The sequence below is a fragment of the Drosophila albomicans genome, chromosome X (assembly GCF_009650485.2).
Source record: "Drosophila albomicans strain 15112-1751.03 chromosome X, ASM965048v2, whole genome shotgun sequence".
Lineage (NCBI taxonomy): Eukaryota > Metazoa > Arthropoda > Insecta > Diptera > Drosophilidae > Drosophila > Drosophila albomicans.
Genome location: NC_047627.2, coordinates 13,842,928 through 13,870,517, shown reverse-complemented (window position 1 = coordinate 13,870,517; position 27,590 = coordinate 13,842,928). Strand labels below are relative to the sequence as shown.

Sequence of the window (27,590 nt, the reverse complement as noted above, 5' to 3'; positions counted from 1 at the left end):
GGACACAGTTAGAAAGATCGCCGCTATGCGTAAATGATATTTGAGTAAAATTTGTTGATGTGTTGCAGCCAAGTGAAGTGACAAATTGGACGGACAGAAAACAAAAAAAACACTTTGGCGGACGTGAAACGTTTTACAATTGTCTTCACCAAAGGATAACGACAGCAACAACAACGACAGTAGCTTCGATTGCGGGGCAAAAGGAAACGTTTAGCACTAAACACTTAAGACGACAATTAAGCAGTGCACAGCGAAGTTACTGCTCGACTCCAAAATACCCTATGTGTGAGAGACTAATCAAAAAAAAAAACCAAGTAGTAGATAGTAAAAACCAAATGAACGTAAAATGTGTAAAAACAATCGAAAAATTAACTTTTATTATTTTATTATTTTTATTATTATTATATTTTAAATGCAAACTTAACTTTAAATTTCACATACTATCCTTGTGTTGTTAATGTACTTATTAAGTTGAACAGGTTCATGTATAATTTTTATCGAAGTTTTCCTGTTTATGTAGATCTGTTAAAATATAGAACACTAACTCATACTTTTGTATTCGATGGTTGTCAAGCTTTGAATTATATTTGTATTATATACAATTAATTTAATAAAAAAAAAACACTGCCTGGCATTAAGTTTTCCCTTAGCCTGAACTCTTTTATACATCTAAATTGATAATTCAAAAGAGCAGGGCAAACCCTTAGTAAAATACCCATTGCGGAAATGTACAGAGTATGACAAGTGCAACAAAAAAAATCCCAAAAATAAGAAGAAAATAAAAAAAAAAAACAGACGAAAGTCAGGCATATTAAGTATTTCTTATCTTCTGGCACATAAAGTGCCAAAAATTATGGCAAAAGGAAATTGGAACCCGCCGACGCAACGCTATGTGATGCGAGTCGAGTCGAAGCGAAGCGAAGCGACGCATTGTCCGTCTGTCTGCCTGTCCGTCTGTGTGTATGTCTCCTTGTCCGTCTGGCCAACATCGACTGTCAGCGTCAATGTCAATGTGCGAGACGAAACGATGCGAGAGATACATATGTATGTACATACATACATACATACGTATTGTGGTGGAAACCAGAGACGATCGACCAACAAAGTCGAAGGCGAAAGAGAGGCTATCCGGGGGATAGTCGCCATATGAAATTCAACATGCATTAATTATACATGTATTTATACCTCTTCATACATGCTTAGCATGGAGATGCGCTCTCTCAATGTGGTTCATTGATCGCCTTAATCGGCCCCATCAGCTAGCTGCACACACATATGTACATACATCACACACACACACACACACACACATCCTTCTTGTGTCATATTAATGAGCTCACGTCTAAGTAGCCCAGCTGCAGCTGACTTTAGTTGTGCTAACAAAAAAGTTTATTTTTACGCAATATCCTTATAGTAAATATCAGCATAAACTCGCCGATAACAAAGCGCCTTTGAAACTTAGGCTAATTATATTTGACTACCTTAAAGTATGCTACACACTTTATGTGAACCCATTAAGCTGATGCGCAGTCATTTAATTATATTATTTTTAACAGCTTGAATTAATGATATAAAAGGGAACGCCATTTAATGTATTGTTATTAAATACTTAAAAGTATTGATTATAATTAGTAATTACATATTTACAAAAAAAAGTATTGTCAAGATCAATTTAAATGTCGCACCTTTGGTACATACATTACATTCAAGCGTGACCAGATGACTTTCGCTTTTGGTATATTTGGTATATTAATACCTTCTTCTTTTCTTTAACTTGCGGTCACACTTGCACACAGCTGTTTTTTCTGTCTAATTGGACAGCATATGAATGTTTACAATTTATTTAACAAAGTGATAAAACTCTACCGGCAACTAGATCTTAGTAATTGTGGAAGTGAAATGTTTATATTATGGAATAATATAGGACGACACAAACAAAAGCAAAAACAACATGGAACCCATGCAATGTGACGAAACGGCGCGTGCCTCGATTTTAGAGTTGTTCAAAAAGGTTTAAGTGCACATACGCTATTTTGATAAATAATTAACAGTTACATTTGCAGCGCGCATTATTTGTGCCGAATGTGGAGAATTTATCGCTGGCTCAGCTGCAGCAAATTTACGATGGATTTGCGGTTCCGCAGCCACGTCGCGAGCGTCGTGAACGATCACGACATGATGTTCTCGATGAAAAACTGCCGGTGGAAATGGAGAATTTAATGCAACGAATCAAAGTCGTGTATGTGGTGGGAGAAAAGCGTTCTCCTTCATCGTCCTCGCCTTTTCATAGCAGCGAGCCAAAGCGTTTGAAACGCAACGAGAGGGAAGATGTTGGCATGTGATGTAGCTGACAGTAGCTGGTTGCTATGACACGCGAACCGAAAAAAAGCGATGGCAAATTCACCCCACCATAAAGAGCGAGATGGCATAAACTATGGACCAATAATGGTATTTTTTTTATTATTATATAAATAAGATTTGTTAAGACTGAAATATGCGAACTTGAAACGTAATCTTTCAAGTCAAAGATCAGCGCTGTTTTTTTATCAGTTGAAAGGAGAATTAAAGATTTTTCTTTGAAGAATCGGTAGTTCAGCTTAATATTTATTATAAATAATATTTAAATGTGTAGAAACAGTTGTTGATTTTTACAAATGAGTCGGAAACTGAGACCAGAACATTAAGTTTATTTTTTTTTGTAAACCTGAAGAAACTTACGAGCTAGAATATAGTCTTAAGTCTTAAGTACGATCGATCATTTTTGGCTTGGACTAGGACACAAAACAGAAAAAGAACAAAAAAAAACGCCCGAAGAGTTTTTAAATGTTAATGAATAGTCTTTTGCATCATTAGCTTATCCACTAAATGAGTCTTAAATTTGTGGCAAAAAAAAGTCTTAATTATATTCATCCTCGTCGCCATCCTCCTCCTCATCATCATCGTCAGGCTCTGGCCGCTGCGGTGCATTACGCTCCAGCTGCTGACGCCCCGCGACTGGCAAATGACGAGCTGGCTGATAATAGCTTGGCGACGTCAGCGTCTGACGTTGATGATTACGCCTGGCCGATGGACGATAGTACATGTTGCACTGTAGATAATCCTCGGCCTCCTCCTCGTCGGCACCCTCCATGGACTCCTCAATGGTGCGCGAATAATCCTCAATCTCCTCGTCATACAGATGGGGCGCTCCATTCGCAAACGATGCAAATCTCATCGGATCCCGCAGACTGCACATCGTCTTCCACTGCTTGCAATAGGGACTCGTGACAAAGTCACGCAACTCGGCCAACGATCGAGCGGTCTCGTTCACCGTCTGCTGATAGTATTCCTCCTGGGTGAGCAGACGACGTTTGGGCGGAAAACGACGCTTGTACAATCGCTGGCCATACTGCAGCAACGAGTCGGGAAAATAGCGTGCCACAAACACGCCAACCATGAGCACAACACAGGCGCTTGTGTGCCAGCTACTGAAGTAGACCAAGGCGCCTCCAATGGCCTGGAGCACCCAGCTGATGATATGCTGGGATCGCGGATTCTTCGGTGGTCCAATGCGATAGCAGAAGAGGAACGACGCCAGTCCCGTGATGGCCAAATACCACATAACATACTCGCGATACGTCAGCAGGATGACGCGTATATTGTCCGCCAGCTGCTTGAGCACAAACAATCCAATTGTCCAGCCGCCAATTAGAACGCCATACATCATGGGACGACGGGGCACCAGCTTCGAGGCAATGGCTATCAGTACGAGCAACGAGGCGCAGATGCCCAACACAATGCCAGCCAAGTAGTAGAACACACTGTTCTTGGCCAGACGAGCAGCGCTCCAGAAGATCAAGATGCCCACACCAAATTGCAGCAGACGCCACAAATCGAGTTGGGAATGTTTGAGGCTCACGTTGTACGGTTGACGCGAGGAGACGCCAATGCATTGCTGTTCGAAAGGCGAGAGTTGGATGCGTTGACGCTTCTGCGAGAAGAGCGTAAAGCTGAACAGTGAACGTTGCTCCTTGTAGTGTTCGAGCACTTCGCCGGGCGTCTTGCCACCATATTCGGTATAATCATCGTTGGCAATCGACAGGGCAAATTCCACCGTCTCAAAAAGGCTGAAGACCGAGTGTCCTTTCCCAGGATAACAATACGTGCGCAGCACATTGTGTCCAAAGCCATTGGCGGTGATGTCGATCGAGGTTCCTTCGGCCAAGTAAACGGTGTCGGTCAGTGGCTTTGATGCCGGCTGCAACGCTGCCGCTGCAAGTGCCGTAGTAAACAGTAGCAGTCCAGTGGCGAGCTCTGCTTGCCGTCGCCATTGTCCCATTTTACGACAATTCTTTTTTTTTTACTTAAATTCTAAATGAGATTGCCGCACACAAAACACAAAACAAATAAACAGGAATTTAGAGTCGAGTCAGACGCACAAAGTATTAATCGTCTCCTCTATCGATGCGACGCTAGAGGTACAGAAACATCGATTTACACTAAAGCATCTCTGAATTAATGCAACGATAGTTTCGATAACAAAATATCGACTTCTGTGCAATTATCCTTAATAAAAAAAAACCAGGCAATGCTGCTCAATTTATATTTTGTATGGATCCAAATATAGTATGCAAATGTAATTTAAATATAATCCGTATTTGCTTTTGTATAAATGAATAAATGGCTTCTTAAAGTACAAATTGAGTAGCAGCTGTTATCTAATTTTAAAATTAACGCTTGTCTTCCTATGGTTTAACATTTTGTCATTGTCATTGTCAATAATAATTTGACATTAACTATGCTATTCTTTTGTGAATCGTTTAAATTTTTAGCCATTTCGTATTTTGTATTCATAATATTGCAGCTATATTGTATATTAGATAATTTTTGGTATCATGGTAATGGCATAATAATTTTCAAAACATATTGCATTTACGTTTAATAAGTTATAACAGATGAGATAATTCTGAGAAGCCGTTCAAATAGATAAAATAATAGCGTAATTAATTGAAAATCAAAGTATTCAAAAATCTAGCGCCATGTCAGTGCACATCACCAATAAAATTGTGTGACCAATGTAGCAATTGTCGCATGAAGTATTTTTGGACGTAGTGAAGGCAAATGGTATATTTATTTAATTTGAAATTGCGGTCACTCTGTAGAAATATCATTTCCATCACTAAGAAGTAAAGCTAGCAAGCAATCACAACGAGAGTGCGCTACCACATAATTGAAGATGTTGTGAAAAAGTGAACAACGCAAGCAGATCGCGATTTTGACAGCGATTCATATCCCGAAACTGTCGAAATTGTTGCCATCGGACCAGTAACGAAACGCAACGCAATTGCTGTCGACTCTTCACCTACCTTGCTGGCAACAATTATTCCCTTAATAGCCCCCTCGCCCCTGCTCCCCATCGCTAATCTCACTTGAACGTGTCGAGTGCCGTCGATTCCGTCCTCCGCAGTGTCGCCAAATAATTAATAATAATAATAATGTCTCAGTCTCAGCGCGGCGAAAGGGGCTCAGGTCCATTACCAAATCGTTGGTTATATTGCCCACGGAAAAGTGATACACTGATATCCGAGAGATTCATTGCATTCAAGACACCGCTGAGCCAAGCCTTCCAAGACAAAATGCCTATTGAATGCACCTTTCGGCCCGAAATGGTTTTCGACTACTGCAAGACGCTAAAGGTAAGACGGCAACAAGTTCATTATTATGATCATATACTAGTATAACATGAATATTCGATTTCTATAGCTGAAGCTCGGACTGTGGATCGATTTGACTAACACGAAGCGATTTTACGATCGCAGCACAGTCGAGGAACGAGACGCCCAATACATTAAGCTGCAGTGCCGCGGCCATGGCGAAACACCATCCGTGGAGCAGACGCGCAGCTTCATCGAGCTGGTGGACAACTTCATCAGCGAGCGGCCATTCGATGTGATCGCTGTCCACTGCACACACGGCTTTAATCGCACCGGTTTCCTTATTATCTCGTATATGGTGGAGCGCATGGATTGCTCGGTGGAAGCGGCACTTGCCATATTTGCCAACACACGGCCGCCAGGCATTTACAAGCAGGATTATATCAATGAGCTCTTCCGACGCTACGACGACGAGGAGGATGCACCCCAAGCGCCAGAGCAGCCCAACTGGTGCTTGGAGTATGATGATAGCAATGGCAGCGATGATTTTGCAGATCGCGGCAGCTTAAAGCGACATTCGGATGACAACTGCTCATCCACTTCACAAGCGGCTATAGGTGCCAAAGCTGATGATGATGACGCTGCTGCTGGCGAGGCTGATGGCGATGGGGATGCCAACAGTGAGGAAGGCCAGCAAAAGAAAAAACGACGACGCGAATTAATTGTGAAGAATGCCTCATTCATGGCCGGTGTGCCCGGCGTACGTCATGTGGCAGATCAACCACGTCTGACAGCATTGCAGCACAAGGTGCAGGACTGGTGTAAATGGCAAAAGAATGGATTTCCCGGCGCACAGCCTGTCTCGATGGACAGACACAACATTAAGCGACTTAGCGAGATGCCATATCGTGTGTCGTGGAAGGCCGACGGTACGCGGTATATGATGCTCATTGATGGACGCGATGAGGTCTACTTTGTGGACCGCAATAACTCGTGTTTTCATGTCGAGAATGTCACATTTGTGCTCGGCAAGAATCTGCACGAACATCTAGATGGCACATTGCTCGATGGTGTAAGTTTTCTTTCTTTCTTTTTTATCATAAGTAAATGTTTGTCAAGGAGTCTAAAACTCGGAGACTGCAAGACGTATAGCTTGCGTGGATACTCGAATGAATTCCAAATTAAATTGTATTTTATAATATTTGCGCAGGAAATGGTTTTAGACAAGATTGGAGAGACTGTGACGCCGCGATTTCTTGTCTACGATATTGTAAGACTGGCGGGACGAGATGTACGCGAAGAAGCCTTTTATCCACATCGCCTGGAATACATTAAAAACGATGTTATAGGTACGTGCACAATTTGAAACATTCGCAAATGCAAACCTATTATTAAGTAAAGCACATTAATCAATGTAACAGGACCTCGCATTCTGGCCATGAAGCATGGCATCATTAACCGCGCTCTGGAGCCTTTCAGCGTTCGCAACAAAGACTTTTGGGAAATACGAACATCGGCCAGATTATTGGGTGAAAAGTTTTCTCGTTCTTTGGCCCATGAACCTGACGGCCTCATCTTTCAACCCTCTCAGCTGCCGTACACAGCCGGCGTTTGTCCCGATGTGTTTAAATGGAAACCACATGAACTCAATTCCGTGGACTTTCGTCTCAAGATTATTACAGAACGTGGAGAGGGGTAAGCAACTGAAAAATATGTTTAAGCTGCGATCAATATCAATATATCATCAAAATGTAGAGATGTCATTTTTGAGATCAGTTTTTATTTTACTGATTTGAAAAATTAACATTTAATCAACGGGAACATACCTGAATTTAATTTTAAAAATTAAAAATTAAAAAATTGTTATCTTACATTGTTAAATTGAGAATGATTTTTCGTTCCTAATTTGAATACATATATTAATATATGTAGGAGTTGAATTAATTCATTTATATGTTCTCATTTAGCTTGCTAACAAAAAAAGTGGGCTTCCTCTATGTGGGCGGACATGATGCACCTTTTGGTCGCATGCAAAAGCTAACTAAGGAGATTCGAGATTTGGATAATAAAATAGTTGAGTGCACGATGAATCAATACGGAAATTGGGAGTTTATGCGCGAGCGTACGGACAAGAAGTTGCCTAACAGCTTCAACACTGCAGTCTGTAAGTATTGTTGATATGCAAAATTATGTATACTATATTATAATTAATGTACACACTCTCAATGTGCAATTTGCAGCCGTCGTGGAAAGTATCAAGCATCCCATCACCAAGGAATATTTACTCAATTTTATAGCAAATTTCGGCTTCCGCGACGATCATTCAATGATGCCTCCTCCTCCGGCCGCCCAACGACGCTAGTAAATCTAAGCAAAGTCTCCCACATCCCCTTCCTACACTACCAACCGCATCCTCCCCCTCACCACATAAATACACACACTAGGAAATAAATAAATTCATAATTATTTCAAAAATAAAATGTATTTATTGAACATTTCAATTCAATACAACAAAAACAAGCATTAAGTGATTGGATTTGTAGAATTGAGAGCATTATGAGTGTAATGTTTATAAGTCCACATAAATTATATATAAACCATGAAGTTTGATATTTTAATTACTTTGCAATCTTAAACTTTGTGTTACGAAAAATAGTCAAATTAAGAAGTGATTTGATCTTAAGTATCTGCAGAACTCTAAAAATCTATGGAAATTTCAAAACTTAAGACAAGGAACAGATTTATTAAACTTATTTTATTATGGTGACAAAAGAAGTTGAAATTGATCTTCAAAATAAAGTTCGTGATTTTGCGACAAACTTTTCTTTTCTTTTTTATCAATATTGATGTTTTTCGAAAAATGAAAACGAGAATAGATTTACTACTTAGTTTATTTTGGCAAAACTAATCGTATTAACAAGTAATTTTTGATTTTATTTTCAACATAAAATCGTGTGTGTAGACTTGGAGGCGTGTTACAAACATTGTCGATTGTCACAGCCATATTATTGTACTCGACTATATACTATAAAATGTGAACATTGCGGAATTTGAACAATCGTGTTAACCAACTGCTATAATATCACAGCAGGCGTAGCAGGTCTTGCCTGATAGTAGTTTCGTCAAATCGTACGGTCAATCCTCTTATGCATTGTGTAACTACATATATTGGAGTATGAAGGATATTCTAACTAACTAACTAAGCTGCCATTGTCCCGAAGCGTTTCTTCTTGCAATTGTCCCAGTGTGAGCAATGCCACCAAAGCTGCGCCCTGCTCGGCCTGCTTCTTGTTCTTCTCCCAGAAACTGCTGCTGTAACGTTGACCATCAAAGGTGCATATCGAGCGGAATAACTTGTTGCATTGCTGTGTCTCATAGCTGGGCGCCTCTTTATCCAAGCGACCAGCATGGACGTAGAGCAACGTTTTTGGCAGCGAATTGTCTGCAAACAAAAAGAATGGTACACATATGACAATCATTGGAAAGTACAATTGAGTAGAGCTTTCTTACCATTCGGGTATGTGGAACGCAGAAAAGCCATATTGCGGCTAATGACGCCCTCGTCATAAGCCTCGTTGGCACTCGAGTCTTCGTTGTTGCTCTCAATTTTGCGACGTTTGCTTGCGGCTTCTTCGTCATCTTCGGATGGCGGTACCACATCGGAACGTCCAATGTTGCCGTGAAGTTTGTGCTGTTGCTGGCGCATTCGACAATAATCGCCCAGGTGCCAGATTTCACATATCTGTTGCAGCGTCTGGCACTGCAGAAAACGCTTGCCACGCGGCGTCTCCTGCAACTCCTTGAGTATGCTCTGCACGCAATACTTGGTATTGTGCGGTGCATTGTCGTAATCGACGCTGAGACGCAAATACTTGCATATCACATCGTCAATGGGCAACAAACCCTCCGGACGAAATATGGACACATTCTGTTGGGCAGCACGAGCAACCATGACGCTGTCAGCGCCACACAGTCGCTGGAACTTGTGCAGATCTTCGTAGGCATGCATGTCCCTGGAACCGCCGTTGGCTATAATGGGTATATCCACGGCATCGGCGAGTGCTCGTAACACATCCGGATGTGGACGATGTTGCGGTCTTTCATCGCGAGTTCGGGCGTGAACTCCAATTGCTGCAATGCCCGTGGCCGCCAGTTTCTGCACTAGTTTAATCGTATCCTCCACATCAGGCAGTATGCGTATCTTACATGTTACCGGTATATCGAGATCGGAACACAGACTGCTCAGTATGTGGGCGGCTTTATCGGGCACTGCCATCAACGCGGCACCCATGCCGCCTTTAATCGAGAACTCTTTGGGGCAGCCCATATTGATGTCGATGCCGGCAATATCATGCTGCACCAATTTGCCAACGGCTAAGGCTCGCGCAGCATCGCTGGTGCCCAGCTGGAGCACAACGCGTGACTTTTCCAGCGAGCATGTGCGAAATATGATCGTGCCATCGGATGGATCCACAAAGTCAGTGGTTTGCAAGGCAGCTAAACGAATTCAAAATTGCGTTTTATGTAATGGAATGTGGCGTGTAAATGGGGTATGCACAACTCACGATTTGAGCGTCGAATACTCTTGATCAATTTGAGATCAACCAGCTCCTCGGTGTACACAATATCTGCGCCCATTTCGAGGGCGAGCAGACGCATTGGCAATGTGCCGACACGCACCATGGGAGCCAGGATTAGTTTGTTTTTGTAATCAAGGCATTGGCGCTTTTTATTCACTATGCTCATGTTCTTAATGAATTTATCTAAAATCGACAACCACTTCGAGGGTCCCATGCGGACGGCTGATACAACGATGCTGTTGATTTTGGTACGACTCAGTTGCACGACATGTTGCAAGCTGTCTATCGAACACATCGAACATTGTTACATATTTGATATGGTTATACAATTGGATCAATAACATTTGCATTTACTCGCACTTACTAATGAAAATAAAACAAAATTAATGATGAAAGTAGTCATTTAATATTATTAAATTTAAGCACATTAATTGGTTTTACAACAAATTAAATGATGCATGAGAGGTGACAGCAGTCGTAGCGTGCCTAGACCGTTGGACTGTCAGTTACGTATATATCGATATATCGATATATCGAAATCGATGGTTGGTCGAAAGCAACAGTGCGACTGTTTTCATTACTGCATTTAGGAGCTGAACTAGTTATGTTGTTGTTTTGGATTTGTTATCAAAATTCACAAGTAAATTAACTGAAATTCCACAAAACGGAAAGAAATAATCATCAAAAAAAGACGATCAATTGTCAGTGGTATCTCGTATGTAAACTAGTAAACAGAAAAATAGCGCCAAAAAATAAGGATTGTTTGTTATCAGTGATTTCTCGAATGTTGCTGTTGTTTTCCATTTCAAAACAATCATCAAGCTAACAAACCAAGCCAAGACGTCACACTACTCCAGCACTTAAGCAATGCGAATTCGCCATATTAACTAATTGGATTAGCGTTGTGTTCGGTTCTCAACTAACTTGTATAACGTCAGGCAAGTGCAGCAACACGACGTTGTTGGCGTGAGCGTGAGGCTGATTTAGTCACTCAAGGCAATTGCAAGTGCAGAGCATTCGAGGGGAAAGCGCGGTATGCCAAACGTTCGCCTTGCAACGTTGAGGAGCGAGCCATCGGATTTTTACAAGCAAACGATACGCTGAGACTGATACACAGCTATCCTCTTATCCGCTGGTTAACCAGCAAACCCAACGCCATAAAATGTCTCTACTGGCATACGATGGTGGCGTCGACGATGGTAACTCCAGCGACACCGAACCCGATGAACTCATTGATTTCACCGCCATGCTAATGGAGCAGCGACAACATGGCGACAATGATGGTGATTGCAATGACTCCAGCAGTTGGCTGCATGGAGATGGGGACAATAAACTGCAATCGCAATCACTGGATAATCAGGGTTACTGCCTGGGACAATATGTGTTGGGAGTACTGGACTTTAGCTCGCAATATGGCATCGACTATAGCATATCCTATACGGCCGCCAATGTAATTGGTAGACCGACCAAATTTCCTGCGTATGGCGACTATCCCGAGACCTTTACTATGGTGAGTAAACGACGTCAGACTAATCAAATTTATACATCGCATCGTAGTATATATTCCAAAAAAAAAAAAATAGACTGAATAGTTTTCAAATAACAGTGAAAGTTTTTTCAATCAGCTGAAAACCTTTCCTTGAAAGAAATTTACTATATTTTTAACAAATGCAAATCCGATTATTACATTGATTTTCTGTGACGTTATTTTGGTTTAGTTTGATGAAAAAGTTGAGATTTGATTAAGCATTATATTAGATTGAAAAACATTCTGCTTTTCAATAAATCCAATGAAAACTTGAAAAAAGTTCTTAGGTTCTTAAAAGTTCCTTAAGTTCGTTAGCATATAGAAAACGTATTGAGCGAGAAGTCGAATATATTCCTATACTAAACATATCTTTATGAATTGTGTAAAAAGGAATTCTCCGAAAAGCATCTATGTATGTAGACGTTTAATAAAAACTAGTTTCTGTAGGTAACAGGTAATGTGTAAGTATGAGAATGCTAATCAAATTACTACATGGAAAAAAAAATACATTTACCAATTACAGTGGGCTTTTGTTTATTTAAAATGAATGCTGTTTATAGGCAACATTGAACTGTTTCATGAAGTTAAACTTTATTTGTAGCAAACATGCACTTAATCAATAATTACAATTCGTTTCTCACTTCTTAAGTTAAATAGAATTATTTGCACATAATTGCAGTTAACGAAATTCTTTCTAGCCGATATTCACTGTATTCCAAATTATTTGCAAATTGGAAGAAGCCCTACAAACAATTTGTGTGTCATCGATTTGTAAATAGGCCATTATATTCTGGATTACAATTGTAAATAGATTGTCTTTAGTTTTGTAATTCAAATATTGCGTCAGATTTGAATTTCGTCAGTTATCTGTTGAGGATTTGTTTTAGCAATGATAGTAAATAGTATTTGAAAAGAACAGAATTAATGATAAACTTTATTCACTGTACTTTAGCCTACTTACAGCGTACCTATTAGGAACTGTATTTACTGTACTTTACCTTATTTACAGCGTACTCATTAAGAACTGTATTCACTGTACTTCAGCCTACTTACATCGTACCTATTAGGAACTGTATTCACTGTACCTTACCTTACTTACAGCGTACCTATGGTGACTGGTGGCAATGCGCTCCATCATCGATGCGAGAGATTCAATCACAGAATTTGCCCACGTTGCCCACACATGATTTCATTGGTAAGTAGGAAACATAAAGTGTTGTTAACTGTATTCTCATATTAATTTTGTTTATATTGCTTGCCAATAGTTGTCTACTTCGAGAAGTTTGTGGTGCCAACGGAAGTGGCCATTTTCGAGACATTCAATCCGGGCGGCGTTGTGCGAATTTGGGCATACAACATCACAAAGCATTGGACCTGCTTGTGGGAAGCAAAGAGCAGTGATATGATTCAGCCTCGGACTCGAAGTAATTACGCTCTACGCGACTCTCGACGCTTTGCACCGCCTTTGAAGAAGACCAACGTTATAACTAAGTAAAAGGCTTCACTTTTAAATCGCGCATTCATGATTTTTATATCTCTGATATCTGTCTGATTTCACACAGGACATTGCGCATCGATTTCAATCACAGTCAATTGAATTACTACACTGAGATCGATGCCATCATGTTGTGCGGACGAACTGTCTCCATGCGTAGCATGCAACAGCTCATTGCAACGGCATCTGCATCCGCATCCGCTTCCGCAGGTCTCCAGCGTCTTGATGGCGGCTCTCGAGAGGTTACAAGTGGCGGACCCATTACCAACAAGCTGCGCACGCTTAAGTTTCAACCGAGTTGTCGTGAAAACTATGCCGCCAAATTGCATGAATTTATCAACAACGATCTGAGCCAGTTTCTAATAGAAAACAATTTGGAGCCTGGTCAGCAATTGAATAGTAGCGTTTCACAAACATGTTTAACGGATCTGCCGGTGCGTCAATCTTAATTCGATTTATCCATTTGAACATTATAACTACGATCAGTCCACAAATATGTTTAGGACTTATCAATTTCACTCTTACATATTCTCTCTTTAATTTTATGTTTGCAGTTTGAAATACTATTGAAAATACTTAGTTACCTGGACCTAAAGTCACTCTTCCGAATGGGTCAAGTGTCGCGTCTATTCTACGACATCTCCACACATCCGCTGCTATATGGAGAGCTGAGTCTAAAGCCTTACTGGCAGTTGACCAACTCGAAACTTCTTTGCACGCTGGCGCGACGTGCAACAATGTTGCGTAAACTCGATCTATCATGGTGCGGAGGATTTGGTGAAGTCTCCCCCACCGAGTTTAAAAAGTCAGTCGAAAGTTGAAATAATCTGCTAATTGATCTCATTTAACGAATCCATTTTCAACACACAGATTTCTAACCCAACGAGGTGATAATCTGACCCACTTGCGATTAAACTCTTGCAAATTTCTGAATGCCAGCTGCATTGAGACTGTGGGCATAGTCTGTGATAATCTGATAGGTAAGTCCTTACAAATAGTTCATTTTTATATGTACTGTATACGTATTCTGCTTTTTTTTTAAATTAGAATTAAGCCTTCGCAACTGTGCCATCGATCCGCCGTTGTTGAACTTCTCGTGTCTGGCCAATCTCAAGAATTTGGAGCGCCTTGATCTTTTCCAAACTGCATTTGAGTCCGAGCTCTTATTGAGCATGCTCGAAGGCAATCGCAAGCTCAAGCATCTGAATTTAGGTGGGTCATCATCATCGAATTTCGATCTGCGTAAATGAATCTGATTAACAAACACTTCTCTAATGTTCTATGCAGCATTCTGTGGTGTCTCGGTGAATATGGATAATGTTGCTACACATCTCGGCACTTACAACACACAGCTTGTATCGCTGGATATGTGGAAAGCTCATTTCTTGTCCGCACGCGGCCTGCAATCTCTAGCTCGATGTCAGCATCTAGAGGAGCTCGATCTTGGCTGGTGGTAAGTTTAAAGTTTTGCATAAGCTGCCCTTTCTCTTGTTGCATATGCTTCTGCGTCTTCTAACTGTTCTTTGATAATTTTGTTTGCAGCCTGCGTGAAGCAACTTTAGGAGATAGCCTACATCAGCTTCTATCCAACTGTCCCAAATTAAAAAAGCTCTTTTTGTCGGCTGTGCGCGGCATTACAGAACGTGATCTCGTCCATATAGCAACATTGGGCAAAAATCTTGAACAATTGGATCTGATGGGAATTCTTAACATAACCCACGAACGAGTTTATGAGTGAGTTATTTAATTTACTAAATACTCGCTACCCACAACGTAGAAGAGAGAGAGAGAGAGAGACAACCATTTGCGTCGTCATAAAATAAATATGTATATATTTGATCAGCGGGCGTGTTGATATGATCGTGATTATCTTTATGTTTGTCTGAAAGTATAAGATATGAATCTACTAAATTTTGTTGCAAAATTGTCTCAAACTGTGCAGCTTGCAAGGTAGAATACTCAAATTAACAATAATAATTCTAATGATTTATAGTTATTCAACAAATTCATATAGCAAATACTTTTTATTTTGATATATTTATCGAATATTGCGTTAAGTAATATATTATTATTATATTATATGTTGATGGTTGGTTGGCTACATTATCGTTTTGCAATGGGTGGAGCGAGTATTTCACAGTTGATCACTATTTTTCATACTACTTTATTTTCAGTATTTTGGTTCATTGTACGAAGCTTCAATTGCTGGATCTCAGCTTTTGCGACAGTATTATGGATCGTGATGTAGGTGATATTTTTATTTAACTGTTGCATTGATCTCTATTATTAATTGCTTTGCTGATTAATTTCGATTGCAGTTGGATGTGATTGCGGATTGGTCGCGACTCTTCAATGTGGATATCAAGAGCAGTCGCATCTATAACGCTAGGTAGTCTCGACTATGAAGATTACATGCTGTCTGTGTAATACTAGGCTAAATCACCGAGTAATTTTTATAAGTAAACGTTTGCGGTAACATGTTTCAATGATATTAACTATAGAATCTACTGTGTGAATAAATTTGATATTAACTTGCATTGCATGTGCGTTGTTTAACTTCGAATTTCCAAAGAGAGATGAAAAAACATGATTTTATTGATAACATTATGAATATCGAATATTTAACAAAACTTACATAGAAATATGATTGCTATGAAATTCAAAATAAAACATCTTACAAAGTTTTTAGATGTTTCAAAGCTTCCAAATGTAACGAATTAAATACAAACATAATCATTGTTATAAATTTTTATATTGGTCGAAGTTTCAAAGATAACTTCTTGAAATTTTGGATTAAACTTAACAATGTTTAGATTCTGCATCGCCAAGATTTAGTTTTAGCATGAAGTGATTAAAAATTTAGCTGTTAATGGCGAAAGCAAGTAACATATTAAATAAAAAAGATTAGATAACTCAGCTGAGTGATTTCAATGATTTCTAGATTTGTTATCTTATAGACTGGGACAGTTTCTATAACATAGCAATAGAGCTATTGTCGCAAAGGTCGATTCTTCTAACAATGAGAAAAGCTTTGCCTTGTTTATAATGCGACTGACGCATGTCTAAAATTTATAGCTTTGTAAAGTCGATGTTGTCGCCTTCAATGCAGCCTAGATCATATATGAATAACGGCGTGGGAGCTTCAGCTTCAGAGCCAATCCAATAGAACGGCTATCATGGGATCAGTTAATCTTATCAATCGATTTTTATATTGAATATTCCTTAACGCGTTTTTTTTTGTTTTTTATTTCACCGAGGCAGCAAATTATAAGCTCAGGAAATAATAAATAAAATCATACAATTCTTTTTTTGTTGTTCCTGTTTATAGTCCAGTCACCGTTCAAATCAAATTATCACAAATGAATATTCCCAGCTGTATGCATAACTTTAATCCGTGATATGCCCAATTTCGATTCTATTGAAATTTATGAATGGGAGAGTATTTATTTAATTAAGAAATGTGTATTAATACGCATACAAGTATTAACTTTTATTATGGGGTTGAATTTCTTTTATATTTGGGATTGTTCTCAAGGAATGTTTTTTTTACTCGGTTTTGGTTTTTCCCATTCTATCTGCATTAATTTTTATTGGCGAAGAATGTCAACAGATTTGATTTCATTGTTTCATTCTTTGAATTAAATGAATTAGAAATCGCTTCCGCTTAATTCCATTCTTATATTTCACTCTCAAGTACTATGCAATTTTATAATTTATTAGTTTATTTTTATTGTTGCTATTACCTGAAGCTTTTTAATTATGGCACTACGTTCTAACAATTTATAGTTTTTTTTATTTCAATTCAATTGTGTAAAATTTGTTATATTCATAACAAGAAATCAATATTAATGCATTTAAATCAGAAATTTTAAATTATAACTTTGAAATGACTTCCAAATTTTTTCCTTTTAGTTAATTTACAATGCTAGTTATTTTCCTTAAAAACTATGATAAAGGCTTATACAGAGTTTAATTAAATACAATAATATATATATATATATATATAAATACCAATTATTCAATAACAAAACTGATTTTGGAGTAGAAATATTATTACAAAATAAAAGCTTAAATTTGCAGTTCAACTATTTTCTGAATTAACATTCTATCCATATACAATTTTTCCATTTAAAAATACAATTTTGAACAAGAATGTGAAAGTTTATCAAAGAGTCCGATCCATACTTTGAAACTAATTCCTAAAATGATCATCCTGAAAATAAGTTTGCTGAAAAGTTCACAATAATTTCATAGGGAAGGATTAATTGCTTTCATCGATTAATGAAAAGTTATTATGTAATCTATGAAATATATATATGTACTATTTATGCTTATTTATTTGTGAACATATGATTCTTACATGCTATTTTCTTTTAGCATTTCATTTAATAAGTTTATTAGTTACCCCAAAAAAAAGAGAACTTTTTAAATGAATTCAATTAACTGATTAACTAACTAACTAGTAATAATTAGCAGTATCTAAGGTATGCTAGATGCCAGATAACAAACAAGTTGAAACAAACACGGAAACATTGTTACTGAGCCAATTACTAAATCTTATAATATATACGACAATACATGGTTATCGGTTATCAAAACTATTTAACACTGTGAGAAAGTTACTCACTTTAAGCGCAATGGTCGAAGTTCGAGAGCAATACTAACTGCTATCGGGATTTCCAGTAATTGAATTAAGAGCGGTTAGTTGTAAATCGACATGGCTTATCTGTACAGTTTTAAAGCACAGTTGACTTTGATATAATTTATACCAGCTGCGCTGCAAATCCCAAGCAAATCCAGGTAGCAGGTAGCCAAAAAGGAAAGAGTGAAATACAAAATCAGATAAGCGCGATTGATTATAAACTTCCTTATCAAGGGCCTGCATCATCTATGTATGTATGTACAATGTGTGTTATGTGTATGTGTATGTTCCAACAACTATTTATAAATTTCATGAGCGTCTTCGCAACCGCAACCGACAATCGCAACGTCAGCGTCGATGCTGACGACGCCTCAAGTGGCTATTGGTGAGCCTATAAAAGGCTATTGTGTCCATTGGCCAAACAGTTAGTTAGCGGAGCATTCAATTCCGTGCTCATCTGCTCGTCGCTTCGTCTCGTCTCGTTTCGCTTCGTCTCGATCAGGATTATGACAACGAAACTCCATCAGCTGGCGAAGCCAGCAATGGCGATAGCAGCATTTATTCTACTGCTAGCAACAACAACAACAACAGCCACGGCTCATTTGAACAATGGCCAGGATCTGCTGACGGGACACTCGCTGCCAATGCAGAGCAGCTTGGCTCATCAGTTCTTTGCCCTTGCCGCGGAGCAAATTGCCATTTCGAATCAAACCGCCAGCACTGGCTTGCTGACCCCCAGCAACACATATGGCAACAAAGCCTACAACGATGATCTCTGTGATCGAGATGTGGCACGCATCCGTGACGCAATCGCCAATATGGAAGAGTGGGCACTCGAGTGTAAGCTTCAATTTTTTGTTCTTTTTTTTTTTTGGGTTGTTGTTGTTGTTTTTTCATTGGTTGTTTAATCCCCCATTGAAGAATTCGTATTATTGTCGGTGGTAAATCAAATTGAAAATCAAATTTTGATAAGAACTCAACGCATATTGTAAATTTTGATAAGTGATAAGATTTGATTAATCGTATTATGATGCAACAGATTCCACCATCGTTTTTATACCGTGATTATCGATTATAAACAACGTTTTACGATTACCCCCTATTAAAGATATTGGCGTGTGTTTTACAGTAACCTGATTTGATTGATATATAGCTCGGCTGTATTCCAATCACAGTTTCAAACGTGAGCAACCTGAATGAATGTGTTGAAATGCCATTTCATCCTAGTAACTAATGTGAACAAGTGAAGTGATCAATTTTTTTTTCTTTACTCCAACAAATCATGTGTTCTAATGAAACTTAACTCCATGTGAAGTATGATAAATTGTGCACATAATCCACATTAAAGACTTCTGAAGAATTTTTCCATTTAATACGAATTTATATTTCAATATAAATTGAAATTAAATGTTAAACTAAAAAAGATTCGAAACGATCATTGCACCTTGTATCGGAAAATGTCTTCAACTATTTAAAGTTCTGGGACGTTAGCAGCGCCTTGAACCAATATTAAAAATGTACCTACCGATGCATTGAACAAATTTCCCTTTTTTGGCCAAAGAGATGCAATGCATAGAACAAATGTCCCTTTTAGATAAAGTGATCTCATGCATGGCACAAATTGTCATTTGCAGAAAAAGTACCAACGAATGAAAAATGTCCCAAAACTTGTAATCGAAATGTACCAAATGTTGCAACTATAGCAGTTTACTAGGGTTTATTTATTTAAACTGTAGATAGTTTAAATTCATTAAAAAATTGGAGAAATTCGTTTTGATTAGAGTGATTTTTTTTTCTGCATTTCATAGTTGTGAATTAACAGATATAATTTGTATATTTATAATCTTCAGACAATAGACAATCGCTTCTCTATCGTATATATATTTAATGCCATAAGAATATCCGAATATCTTAAAACCTAAAGAATGCAATTTTCTTTGCAGTTCCCGACACATGGGGTCGTCTACCAGTTGGCTTCTTCTGGGGCCATCTGATCAGCATGGGTCAATACGAGGAATGCGTTGCGGCTTCAAGCACTTACGGCGATGAGATTCGCGGTCAATACTGCCTGACGCGTCTCAATATCACCCAATTCTATAGCCAAGTGAGGCGCAGGAATGAGGAGACCTCAACAGCACGTATCAGCTATAAGCAAACTGATCCACAAATCTTTGAATTGGGCGTATGTGTGCCAAGCACGTGCAGTGCCGAGAAAACTGATCTACTTCTCAAATACGCTATTGAACACTTTTATGGCACTGATTATGTCAATCTCACCGAGCAAATGGTTTCGGAAAGTTGGTGTAAATATGATGCACCAATCGAATTCCGTGGCGTCGATATTTTTGCCATGTAAGTACAATCAATTTGTTTTCTATTTTCAAACACACAAGCCTCATAACAAGTTGCAAATTTAAAAAAAAAAAGTTATATATTATATATTTTTAATCGATAGTTCGTCTACCTAGCAATCTTATATAGATCGCAATCTGTAGGGAATTCCGCATATTTCGTAGTGTATTGATTAATTATTTATGGTAAAGAACAACCCTTTAAATTACTCCAATAATGCGTACTACAAAAATAATAGTATAATAAAATAAGTAAATTTATATACCCTTGTATTGGTATATTTCATTAATCCATTCCGAACTTATTCACGTGATTTCTAGCTGATTTGATTGATCAACTCTTAAAACATTTGCTTACCCATTATTGCAACGCTTTGTGGTTGTTGCATCAGCTTTAAGGAAGTTCAACATTTTTAATTACCCACAAATTGACCACAAATGAATGCCCAGAAATTGGGAAATTTATTTGACAAGGCCACCAAATAACCATTTTTTATTTGTGCTATAGATTCGTTTATAGATTTTTGATCAGCCGATCAGGCATTATCGCAAAACGTCAAATTTCGCACAATTGCTGTCAAATCGAAAATTGGCGATACGATTATCGGAAATCAAAAGTTCCAAACTGTTACGCCAAAGCCCACGATTTGCCAAATATAGCGAAATAAGTTTATTTACAGCTCTCGCCCCACCGCGTTCGATGTTTGTATGTAGTATTATGTGATTATTGTACCACACTTTTTGCTTGATAGCCAATCTTCGAATCGCTAATCTGAAATTGCTTGCATAATCGTGCAATTTAATTGAGATCTAGCCAATGCACTCGAAGCATTCTCTAGGCATTTAGAATTTCCCTCGTCATTCATGCCATTATCTTCAAATATTTTGAAAATAAATATATCTCTCTTCTCCATTTAGCGTTTTCTTCTCGCTGATTGTCTTCTTCATGATAGCCAGCAGTATCTACGACTTTGTACAGACTCGCAATGGAGGTAATGTTTATAACATTGTTAATACAGAGTCCCATTCGGAGTTTAACATTCTGATTAATCCTTGTTGCAGGACAAAAGAAACCACTTTATTTGGCCTTCTCGGTGCTCCACAATGCACCAAAGATCTTCACAGTGAAACAGGTGAACAGTCCAAATGTGATTCACTGCTTGAACGGTCTGCGTTGCTTCAGTATGATGTGGGTGGTCTTTGGACACGGATATATGACCTTCTATGACCTGCCACACATTAACCGCAACATCTATTATGCGTGGCTGGAGACCCCGTACTCCATGCTTGTGCAGAACGGTTCCCTCTGCGTGGACACCTTCTTCTTCATGTCTGGCTTGCTGATGTGCTGGGGAGCATTCCGTGAAATGGAGCGCACCAAGGGCAAACTGAACATCCCCATGATGTACTTCCATCGTTACATTCGTCTCACTCCCGTCGTTGCCGTTGTCGTCCTCTACATCATGTCCCTATACAAATACTCGGGCGCCGGTCCCATGTGGTTCAAGTTGGGCACCCAGGATGCACGTTGCGCGGACACTTGGTGGGCCACACTCCTCTATGTGCAGAACTATGCCTTCCCCTACAGCATTGTAAGTAAAGCAATCTCATATCTCAGACTGAACTCTTGAACTCCTAATGGGAAATAGTCAGTGAAATGTAATGAAATGTTTCCATTTTATGACCTACAAGTATTCCTACTGTTTTCCTTTTTATTAAATTACCAATTCTTTTCCACAATTACAATAATTTCATTACCAAAATATAATACATAACTTAGAAACCCAAAAATTAACCTTTGACTTGCTTTCCTTTTTTTATTTCCACAGTGCGTGTCGCAATCCTGGTATCTAGCCGTAGATACTCAGTTGTATTTCCTGTCCCCATTGTTCCTAATTCCGCTGTGGAAGTGGGGCAAAAAGGCGCTCATCCCAATTGTGATCTTTGGTCTGCTCTGCTTGGGCTGCACAGTTGCCACATTCTTGCACAACGACTTCACGCTGTTCCGTGTCCAGGACGATCATGTTGATCTTCGCCAGCGCCTCACGTATTATCCAACACACACACGCATTCCCACATGGTTGATTGGCGTCATCTTCGGCTACTTCCTCTTCACACGCAATCGTGGACGTCAAATTCCATTGGCCAAGCACTGGGTGATCACCGGCTGGGTGTTGGCCTTTGGCACCATGCTCGCTGATCTATGGGGTCCCTACTGGCGCATCCTGCCCCACACTCCGGATTCCCCACTCATTGAGGGCGCTTTGTTCGAGCCACTCAGTCGCAGCTCGTGGGCCTTTGCTATTGGATGGATTGTTTGGGCCTGTTACAATGGACACGGTGGTCTAATCAACGACTTCCTCTCGTGGAGCTTCTTCACCGGTTTCAGTCGTCTTACCTATTGCATGTACGTGATCCACAGAATCGTTCAACTGGTGAATGCCGCACGTCTGCAGACGGACACACATTTCTCCGATTACGATGCGGTAAGTTGTGACTCTTTCTTTGAGATTCCTTTGGGGTTCACTTTTCTAAACGATCCTCGTTTCGTTTGTTTTCAGATCCTGCGCTGGTGGCACGATTTCGGTATCACGCTGACTCTCTCCATTTTTGCAACATTGGCCTTTGAGGCTCCCATTCTGGGCATTGAAAAGGCCATCTTCGGACGTGGTGACTCAAAGCCCGCTCCCAAGAAGCCCGCGCCCGTCGATCAACCCAAGGCTGCTAGCGAGCCCCTTCAAGAACCTGTTCCTGCCACCACCGACGCTGAAAAAGTGTCCGAAATTGAGCCTGCAATCAGCAGAGCTGCAAATCCATCAAATGCGTAACTGTAATTAACATATTTACAAATAAATCTATTTTTTTTTATCAATACAATTTTCTATAAAAACTATCCTGCCTGTTTTTATACAATTTATTATTAACAGATTCTAGGGTTTTGTTGCTAGCAGTGTTTTACTTTTTGTATTACAACAATACAAATACTCGAAAGAATATTAAGAAATATTACTATTATTATTATTATTATTACTCTTAAGAATCCCGCAAGGACACCTTTTTATAATCAAGGTAAGTAGCTATTGAAAGCCCTTTAAACAGCTGAGATACATCAAATATGTTTGCAGTCTTCAATTCTAGTTCAAATATATGCCGAATTTAATCTAACATTGTATTTGCTGCGACTCATGTACATAATATGCCGCATTAAATAGATTATTTAATAATTTTCGAAGTTTCCATTGCGCGATTGCTTTTAGGTTTCTCCTGCAAATCCACAAATACAGTTGTTGTGGTTGTTGTTGCTGCTGCTGTTGTTGTTGTAGTGGTCGTTGTTGCAGTTGTTGTTGCAGTTGTTGTTGTTGTTGCTGTTGTTGTTGCTGTTGTTGTTGTAGTTGTTGTTCTTGTAGTTGTTGTTCTTGTTGTTGTTACTGTTGTGGTTGTTGTTGTTACTCGTCATCTCGATGCAGATATTGTTGTTGTTGTTAGTCATTCGATGCCACGACGAATGGCTGCAAAGTGCCAAGATAGACAGTGAAATACCAGGCGAACATAAATTAATAGCAAGCAGAAATACAGCAAGTCATTCAATTATTTTGTAACGCCATCTATGTTTGGAGGTCAACTAGGCCATAGTTTGACGATTGAAATTGGTGCAGCCTGAAAGTATGCTTTACAAAATTGTTTGCTGCTCTGATGCTATTTTTAGTTTGCGAAATAATCGTAGCATACTTTTAGGATGCAGCAATTTAAAACTTCATACCATGTTCCAGTTGAGCATCATAGATGGCGCTACTAAATAATTGAATGACTTGCCATATTTCTGCTTGCTATTAATTTATGTTCGCCTGGTATTTCACTGTCTATCTTGGCACTTTGGAGGCTATTTCGTCGTGGCATCGAATGACCAACAACAACAACAACTTCAACTACAACAACCACAAGAATAAGCACAACAACAACCGTATTTGTGAACTTGCAGGAGAAACCGCGCAATAAAAACCTTTGAAGTTATTAAATAGTATCTTTAATAAGGCATACATGAGTTGCAGCAAATACAATATTGGATTAAATTCGGTATATATAGAATTGAATACTGCTAACATATCTTATGTACATTGTTAAATGGCTACAGGGAATATAATTTCATCATTGGGCACCAAAAGTAATTGATGCTTGTTGCTGTTGTTGGCCATATTTCATTTATTCATCATCATGTCTTCCATCATTTGCTGCAGATCCTGTAGCGCCCCATCGTCAGCTTCACCCGCTGGAGCATTGATTTCTCTTTGCGGCGGATTCTGCTTTAGAATATGAAGCATGCGCTGGCTGTTCTCGTCGACTGGAGTGTCTTTGATCTTTTGCATAATCTCTGCCAGCGTCTTTGCCGGCGGCGCATTCACCATAATCGGCTGCTGTGTCATGACTTCTTGCTGTTGTTGTTGGCAACTATTCCCAAATTGAATTGATCCTCCGTTAGCTGCACTCATTTCTCTTTGCTGCCGCCGCTTAATGATGGCCGCCATTATCTGTGGATTTTGCTTAAGAATGCGAAGCATCTGTTGACTAGTTTCGCTGCTTGGATTGTTTTTGATCCCTTGCACTATCTGCGCCAGGGACGCCATCTGTTCCTGTGACATGACTTCTCGCTGTTTGTTTTTTTTAATGATCAGCTACGAGAGCATCAATTGTTACTGTTGCTGTCTAAAAAAATGAAATTAACAAAATTGGTTAACTACAGTACAGAATAGTTGTGGTTTTCAATCTTAATATCTACCGCATTTACTGTCTACTCAGAAGAAAACTCCAAGTTTTCATGCACTATCGAAAAATATCTTTATATCTAAGAAAAATATCTTTAAAAAAGCTAATGTAGGCGAAATTATTAACCAAGCTGGTCATATTAAAAGTTGTTTTATGATAACTAATTTACTGATTTAACTAGCAATAAACGGTAAGAGCAAGGAGGCTGAAAGGAGGTACACAACAAAGAAAGTTTATCGAAGACGTACTACAAACTTAGTGAATGTTTGGTTTTTCCCCGATTATTCTTTTTTCAAAGTCTTTTGGCAAAAGATCGTTTGCCGATCGGTTCAAAATCTCGAATTTCCAATCTCCTTTACAGCTTTTCCACTCTACGTTCGCCTATCTCTCGCAGATTACAGTAAATCCCCTTTTACATTGTCGACGGATAGATTTGAATTTCTTTCAAAACTTTAACTCACTCATTACTACTTACTACTTATTTGCTCACCGCTTTGCATTGAGCTCACTCAGCAGTAAATATAACAATTATAAACACTCTAGTTGGGATTGCTCGACTACGAAATACCCAAATCAAATTTAGTTCCTTCTGAATTTTCATAATAACAAATTGAAAGTAGAATGTAGATCTGTTGCTGGATCGATATGGTTAACTCATCTCGGCTGGATCCAGAATATATATTTTGGTATAAACTTTAAAGCTTCGTAGATGTCTCATTCAGATCCATTTGCACAAAACTACACAAAACATATGTTTACTCGCTCAATTAATGGAACAACTGTTCTCCGTGCACTCTGACTCTGACTCATGAGAAAAACTCAATGCTACATACATAGATAGTATAGGTTTTAGAGAACCTTATCTTTTCGATATTTTTCACTCGACTTTCATTGTGTTCTTCTTCTAGTCTCATTTTGTTTTGTTTTTGGTATTTCACAATTATCACTTAATACTTTTACATTTATCACAATTGCTCAATTGTTGTGTTGTTGGCTATTGGTTAATTTAAAGTTACAGAAATTAAGAATATTAATGTTAAATGAAGAATAAAAACCTTTGATATAAATTGCGACTTTTCCACGACTTTTCTTTTAACGACTTTTGACAACAGACGACTTGCCGGCACGACAGACAAATTGCAACTAGAGATGCACACGATATGATATTATATCGATATTGATTTTGCACAAAGATCGATTCTATTGTTCAGGCATCGATGTATTGATACGACATAATGCAATAATTATTGCCAGGTATTATTAATACTCATGCTTCTTTTATTGTCAATCCATTGTATGTATTAATAGAAGGTAATCTTTGTGGAACTAAACAAAAATAAGTAAACGATGAACCGTGACTGCCGCAATTAAGATCCAAATCCTTTAGGTTGGCAACCTTTTCAAGTGTTGCCAACTCACATACATATTTACCTTTTTTCTGAATGGCATATGTATGTATGTATGTACACACATGTTTATCTTTACTGCCTCCAAGTCTCTGAGATATATGTATGTCCGTATATACATTTAGATTTGATTTGAAAAAGGCTTAATCCTTTTTTAAGTTCAAGAAGAGGAAAACAATATTATTGCATTATTAAATATATTTACATTACAAATAAATTAAAGGTTTTACATACAAATTGTAAAGTGATCTCAGAAATAACTTGAGGGTGGCTCGACCAATACATTTATTCCAAGATTACTCTCCTCATAGACTCCTCAATCTCTAATTTCATAATCTCTTTGACTTGCCGAAACTTTAAGCATACAAAGTTCAGTTATTGTTTGGCATTTAATAAGAGATACTTTCTAATTAGGGATCGAACGATTTTCGATGTCGCTACATCGAAAAAGAAGGAGAAGCAAAGAATGTGAAAGAGATAGCGAAAATTACTCATAGATAGACTGAAGTACATACATACATATGTATGTACATTGCATGAGAATGAAGCAGTAAATACCAAGTACTATGGATGTCAATTCTTATCCGATTAATAATTACCCGTAATTTCCATTTCCATTAAATAAAAACGTCGAAATATATGTAAATTTTTGTAATTCCGTATTTTATTTAAATTAATTTATTTTACACTTTCAAGCAAAGTATTTTTTGTTAATTACAGTGTGTGTGTTTGTTGGGTGTGATTTCCTTTTATTTTGTTTCTTTTTGTTTTTTCTTCTTTTTCTTTCTTTCTTTCTTTTTTATGTTACTGTTTAATCATTTTTTAATAGATATATTTCAAGATATAAAATACAATTAATTCAAGTACAAAAAAAAAAAACACGAAAAACAATAAAGAAAATAATAATCAAAGCAATTCATTGAAAACAAATTGTCTCCTTTTTTTCATACACTTCGCAGTATATTACAAGTCGTTATCGTATCGTAACCTTTGTGTTGATTATTTTTGTTTTGTTTTGCTTCATTTTTTTTTTCTTTTCTTTTTTTTTAGTATTTGTAAGTTGTTTTTTTTTTTGTTTGTTATTAGAACTAGTTTTTACTAAGGCTTGGTTTACACTTGACTTAACTATGTTGTTGTTGTTGTTTTGTTATTTGTTTAGCTTATTTCGTTTATATTATATTTATGATTTTAAGA

General features: G+C 38.3%; 7 protein-coding genes across 8 annotated transcripts; 4 read left to right on the top strand and 3 right to left on the bottom strand.

Moving 5' to 3' along the window:
* Positions 1 to 1,855: 1,855 nt before the first annotated feature.
* Positions 1,856 to 2,563, top strand: LOC117576437 (uncharacterized). The gene is made up of 2 exons (XM_034261198.2): positions 1,856 to 2,011; positions 2,064 to 2,563. Exons 1-2 carry the CDS (start codon positions 1,952 to 1,954, stop codon positions 2,340 to 2,342), a joined length of 339 nt encoding a protein of 112 aa, XP_034117089.1. The 5' UTR covers positions 1,856 to 1,951; the 3' UTR covers positions 2,343 to 2,563.
* A 6-nt stretch (positions 2,564 to 2,569) lies between these two features.
* On the bottom strand, positions 2,570 to 4,447 carry LOC117576432 (nuclear envelope integral membrane protein 1). The gene has a single exon (XM_034261184.2). The coding sequence runs from the start codon at positions 4,316 to 4,318 to the stop codon at positions 2,897 to 2,899; it is 1,422 nt and encodes a 473-aa protein (XP_034117075.1). The 5' UTR covers positions 4,319 to 4,447; the 3' UTR covers positions 2,570 to 2,896.
* A 701-nt stretch (positions 4,448 to 5,148) lies between these two features.
* LOC117564008 (mRNA-capping enzyme) lies at positions 5,149 to 8,153 on the top strand. The gene is made up of 6 exons (XM_034242603.2): positions 5,149 to 5,675; positions 5,743 to 6,705; positions 6,844 to 6,982; positions 7,055 to 7,328; positions 7,601 to 7,797; positions 7,874 to 8,153. Exons 1-6 carry the CDS (start codon positions 5,475 to 5,477, stop codon positions 7,993 to 7,995), a joined length of 1,896 nt encoding a protein of 631 aa, XP_034098494.1. The 5' UTR covers positions 5,149 to 5,474; the 3' UTR covers positions 7,996 to 8,153.
* Positions 8,154 to 8,228: 75 nt separating this feature from the next.
* On the bottom strand, positions 8,229 to 10,474 carry LOC117564014 (tRNA-dihydrouridine(20) synthase [NAD(P)+]-like). The gene is made up of 3 exons (XM_034242616.2): positions 10,199 to 10,474; positions 9,144 to 10,130; positions 8,229 to 9,075 (listed from the first exon to the last, which is right to left on the bottom strand). The coding sequence occupies exons 1-3, from the start codon at positions 10,425 to 10,427 to the stop codon at positions 8,825 to 8,827; spliced, it is 1,467 nt and encodes a 488-aa protein (XP_034098507.2). The 5' UTR covers positions 10,428 to 10,474; the 3' UTR covers positions 8,229 to 8,824.
* A 318-nt stretch (positions 10,475 to 10,792) lies between these two features.
* Positions 10,793 to 15,778, top strand: LOC117563992 (F-box/LRR-repeat protein 4). 2 transcript variants are annotated; one of them, XM_034242591.2, is made up of 12 exons: positions 10,793 to 10,928; positions 10,987 to 11,723; positions 12,843 to 12,936; positions 13,007 to 13,232; positions 13,304 to 13,670; positions 13,791 to 14,041; positions 14,107 to 14,216; positions 14,284 to 14,448; positions 14,524 to 14,689; positions 14,779 to 14,970; positions 15,411 to 15,480; positions 15,555 to 15,778. In XM_034242591.2, the coding sequence occupies exons 2-12, from the start codon at positions 11,376 to 11,378 to the stop codon at positions 15,627 to 15,629; spliced, it is 2,064 nt and encodes a 687-aa protein (XP_034098482.1). In that variant the 5' UTR covers positions 10,793 to 10,928; positions 10,987 to 11,375; the 3' UTR covers positions 15,630 to 15,778. The 2 variants fall into 2 exon arrangements, with proteins under 2 accessions (XP_034098482.1, XP_034098475.1); XM_034242584.2 differs by having other exon boundaries at positions 10,793 to 11,723.
* Positions 15,779 to 18,298: 2,520 nt separating this feature from the next.
* On the top strand, positions 18,299 to 23,095 carry LOC117577630 (nose resistant to fluoxetine protein 6). The gene is made up of 6 exons (XM_034262497.2): positions 18,299 to 18,718; positions 19,822 to 20,230; positions 21,148 to 21,221; positions 21,292 to 21,821; positions 22,059 to 22,715; positions 22,791 to 23,095. The coding sequence occupies exons 1-6, from the start codon at positions 18,385 to 18,387 to the stop codon at positions 23,055 to 23,057; spliced, it is 2,271 nt and encodes a 756-aa protein (XP_034118388.1). The 5' UTR covers positions 18,299 to 18,384; the 3' UTR covers positions 23,058 to 23,095.
* Positions 23,096 to 24,244: 1,149 nt separating this feature from the next.
* LOC117577914 (uncharacterized) lies at positions 24,245 to 26,145 on the bottom strand. Its single transcript, XM_034262912.2, has 2 exons — positions 26,046 to 26,145; positions 24,245 to 24,930 (listed from the first exon to the last, which is right to left on the bottom strand). The coding sequence occupies exon 2, from the start codon at positions 24,864 to 24,866 to the stop codon at positions 24,426 to 24,428; it is 441 nt and encodes a 146-aa protein (XP_034118803.1). The 5' UTR covers positions 24,867 to 24,930; positions 26,046 to 26,145; the 3' UTR covers positions 24,245 to 24,425.
* Between the last annotated feature and the right edge of the window lie 1,445 nt (positions 26,146 to 27,590).